We start from the raw sequence: 3,762 nt of genomic DNA, 5'->3' as shown, positions 1-3,762 counted from the left end.
CTAAATTACACAGAAGCCCTGCTAGCAATGTAGGTGGCTTGCAGCAGATTTTAGCTACAAAGGGGGTTTTTTTACCCAAGTTGCTTGTTTCATTTCCACATTGTCGTTGCATCTCCACCCTTTTTTTTTTATTTTCCCTGCAAAATTTCGAGGCCTAAATGTCCTGTAGAATTCTATTATTTTAGTGAAGTGCAAAGGTATCCCTGTTCTTTTCTTTTTGTTACAAATTCTGTGTATGTGGATCTTGTAAAGAACCAACAAGCACCAGTCTCATATTACTGAAGACCTTATTAAAAACAAATGTTGAATTATTTGCCCCTTTACTAACACTGACAAATAACACTGCCTGATTTTTCTATTAGAATATGTTGATACCAAGGCAGAACAGCTAGATGTCTTTTTAGTGTAGCTTTCAAACTAGTGCTCACAAGCTACCCTTTAAACTATCTACCCATCTCGATATGGAGCCATGTCTAAGCTCACAGTCCTTGCTGAGGTCCTGTTGAGAAGAGATATTAGTTCGGATACATCCATGCTAACAAATGTGGCTTTGGAATCACAGCTGGCTTATATCAGCATGCAGCCTTCTACCCTTAACTTCGTACATTTGATTGCAACTTCTGGTAACACAACTGTAGACTCTTCTGCTGTACACCATCATTAATAGATCAGATACAGGCCATATATTGTACTTTGATTTATTTATAGGTATTGATTGAGTTATCCAGTGTCTCTCAGCTTGACAATACTCCTCGGTGGTACCCTCTGAAAGAACAGAGTGAAAACATTGATCACGGGAAATCTCATTCTGGGCAGAGTAGCCAACAAACTCCAAAACCATCTGTCATCAAGAGCAGAAGTCACGGAATCTTCCCGGACCCCTCCAAGGGTAGGAATGACTTGGTGCACCTGATATGAAATGTTTTCCCAGATGATGGGAAAACTTTTGCTATGTGTAAGTTCTATTAGAAAAATAAAGTTACTGCTATGAAGTCTGTAAACACTTTTATTAAAAACTTATTTATCTCTGTTGTTAATTCACTGGGGCCAAGGCTTAATTTGGCTCGATCAGTGCCAACCTGCTTACTGAGTAATTGTGTCCTAAAAACAGCATCTTACCAGCTCTATGTGCTTTGCACGTGTACTGTAGATTCTGTGCCCTTTTCATTTTTCTGGTAGCCTTGGACAAATTCAATACGTATTTAGCTTTCCATTTTTCATGTTCCTTAAATATTCTATCATATTTTATCTTCTGGAAATGTCACATTAATATTTCATAGAATAACAATTATGCCCTAATAATGCATATGCATTTCAGGTCAATTATAATGGGATCTATCATCTTAATTGTATTGGAAATCGGTGGAGCTGATATTGTATAATTATACTAGTGTTTACAAAAGCAAATTGATTTCAGTGTCTCCTACTCCAATAAATTTATCTCTACTTTTTTTTTTTTTTTTTTTTTTTTAATACTACCCTCCCCAAAAATTTTTTTTTTTTTTTTTTTTTTTTTTTTTTTTTTTTTTTAATACTAGGTAGTCCAATGCCAGTTCCTTACTTAAAACACAGTATATGTCATATAAAGGAAAAAACCTATTCCAAATAGTATCCAGATGAGAGCCTCAGGGAGATAAGGCTCTGCTTCATCTCCTCTCTATTTCTCTGTGTAATGTTTTGCTAGGGATTGGTGTCTACATAAGATCTGTATCTAAATTAGAGGTTAGTATAGAAGCTATTGGCTATGGTTTTGACTGGGGCATTCGTCAGAATAAAACTGCTTGCCTTATCGAAGTATTCAGTACCAGTGTAAGTGATGCTAGTCAGTCGCTACATACTAGAGAAACATAAAGTGGAAAATTAATTAGTCTTTAGGCTACCCTGTTATTCCACCAGTGTGAACCACCACAGAATGCAAAATCCACAGGTAGCAGAAACCCAACAGTAAATTAATTATTCCTGGGGCCAGGGAGCAGCAGGGATTTAGAAAATGGTAAGAGTTTCCTAATCACGATATACCCCAAAACTTTGAATGGCATTGCACAACTTAATCTTTACTCCTTGTTTTGGAATGCAGCTAGAAAGGCCAGCCAAGAGAAAGAAAATGAATTTTTTTGTTGTTTTTAATAAATGCAAGTTATGCTTCTTCATTTTCTTGGTAGACATGCAGGTGCCCACCATTGAGAAATCCCACAGCAGCCCAGGCAGCTCCAAATCTTCCTCTGAAGGACATCTGCGCTCTCATGGTCCATCCCGCAGCCAAAGCAAAACCAGCGTCACTCAAACTCACCTTGAAGACGCTGGGGCAGCCATCGCCGCTGCTGAAGCAGCTGTCCAACAGCTTCGCCTTCAACCAAGTAAAAGACGCAAATAAATTCCTCAGCATGGCAGCTTAATGTTCATCTGTTGCCTTTTTCCCTGCTGTCCTTCCCTTTTCGGCTATTTTTTTTCTGTTCTTGGCACACTGTGCTCTCTCTGCTCAATGTCTTTCTTTGTGTGCCTGTGTGTGAATACATATAATTACAATATACTCTTGTATTTAGAAGTCTTTTATTTATTTATTTATTTTTATTTATATAGACTGCAGTGAAACTGGCTGTTTCTCCACCAGTCCTTTCACTCATGGTCCATGATGTTCCATGGTTGTGCATGACTCACAGAGCATTCTGTTGTGTGGTGGTGTTTTGATGTCACTAAATAGCTACCAATGAAATAGTCAAAACCTGCAGAGGTGCGGCTGCCAGCTCTTCAAGTTGGCACAAGAGATTTAAAGTTAAAGAAAAAAGTTTAACTACATGGCAGAGATTTATATTTTTGAAACATGACTGTAAATATCCAGTTTTCTTTGGAAAGAAAATATAATGCAACCTTTTATTATCTCAGATACAATCATGTCAGTGATGAGAAGAATGGCAATAGACAAAAACATTAAACTCGTTAAGTGCAAAATCATTAAACATGCAAAGCAATTAACAACATCAGATTTCAACAACGTTGTTATCAAGTTAGCAAAGTCAAAGGGAGTTGAGAGCTAAATCAGGTGTCATAGTCAGTTCAATTTTTCTGCTAATTTTTGTGCCATGGATTGATTAAGGGTCAAGATAGATTTCATCTGACAACTTTAAATAGATTAATAAATTAAAACTTTTACATTCAAAAGGATTGGTCTCCAGAGTATACTTCAGACCAGTATCTGATTGCTAGTTGAGGGCTTAGTTGGTGGCAAATTAAAACTCTCTGACTGTGGAATCATTGTGTTTGTCTTCAGGATTTGTTGATATGCCGTAAACTTACTATGGTATAATGCAAAAACTGGGGGAAAATTATTTCCCTTGTCTTCACCATCATTAATAAAGAAACAGCCAGTTTTAATACTCTTTAATGCTGTGCATGTGGTGTCTCTTTGGTGTTTGAAAACACTACTTATTTAAACACAGAAAAAAACGCTTCTGTTTGCATGAATAACATTTAAGCTGGTTCCATCTGAGGATACATACTCTGGGTTTCCATTTCACCCACACTGCCACAGCAGCACATAAAAGCGGTCAGTCTAATCATGCCAGGAAGCAGCACAGACACAGCATATCAGGAGTCCTCCCTATTCAAAGAACTCAGTCTGACAATCTGCCTCCACCAGCCAATGACAACAAAGACCAAAACCAACTAGCCCTCAGGAAAGTGATGTCTGATGGACCAGTCAAGCCTGAAGGAGGTGAGCAGAAAGACATGGTTAAGAAGCTAACCACATCTCAAATCCTTCTT

General features: G+C 37.7%; 1 protein-coding gene across 1 annotated transcript in view; it reads left to right on the top strand.

Moving 5' to 3' along the window:
• LOC104463306 (protein piccolo-like) overlaps positions 1-2,541 on the top strand; it is a gene marked incomplete at its 5' end in the record, with an annotated part of 93,336 nt that extends 90,795 nt beyond the window's left edge. Inside the window, 2 exons of the mRNA XM_010075573.1 lie at positions 709-889; positions 2,163-2,541. Coding sequence (XP_010073875.1) covers positions 709-889; positions 2,163-2,374 — 393 coding nt within the window. The remainder of the gene's footprint in view (positions 1-708; positions 890-2,162) is intronic.
• Positions 2,542-3,762: the final 1,221 nt, after the last annotated feature.

Source organism: Pterocles gutturalis, unplaced genomic scaffold (assembly GCF_000699245.1).
Source record: "Pterocles gutturalis isolate BGI_N339 unplaced genomic scaffold, ASM69924v1 scaffold29467, whole genome shotgun sequence".
NCBI classification, from domain to species: Eukaryota; Metazoa; Chordata; class Aves; order Pterocliformes; family Pteroclidae; genus Pterocles; species Pterocles gutturalis.
The sequence above is the reverse complement of the archived record's forward strand: the minus strand, read 5'-3'. Positions and strand labels throughout refer to the sequence as shown.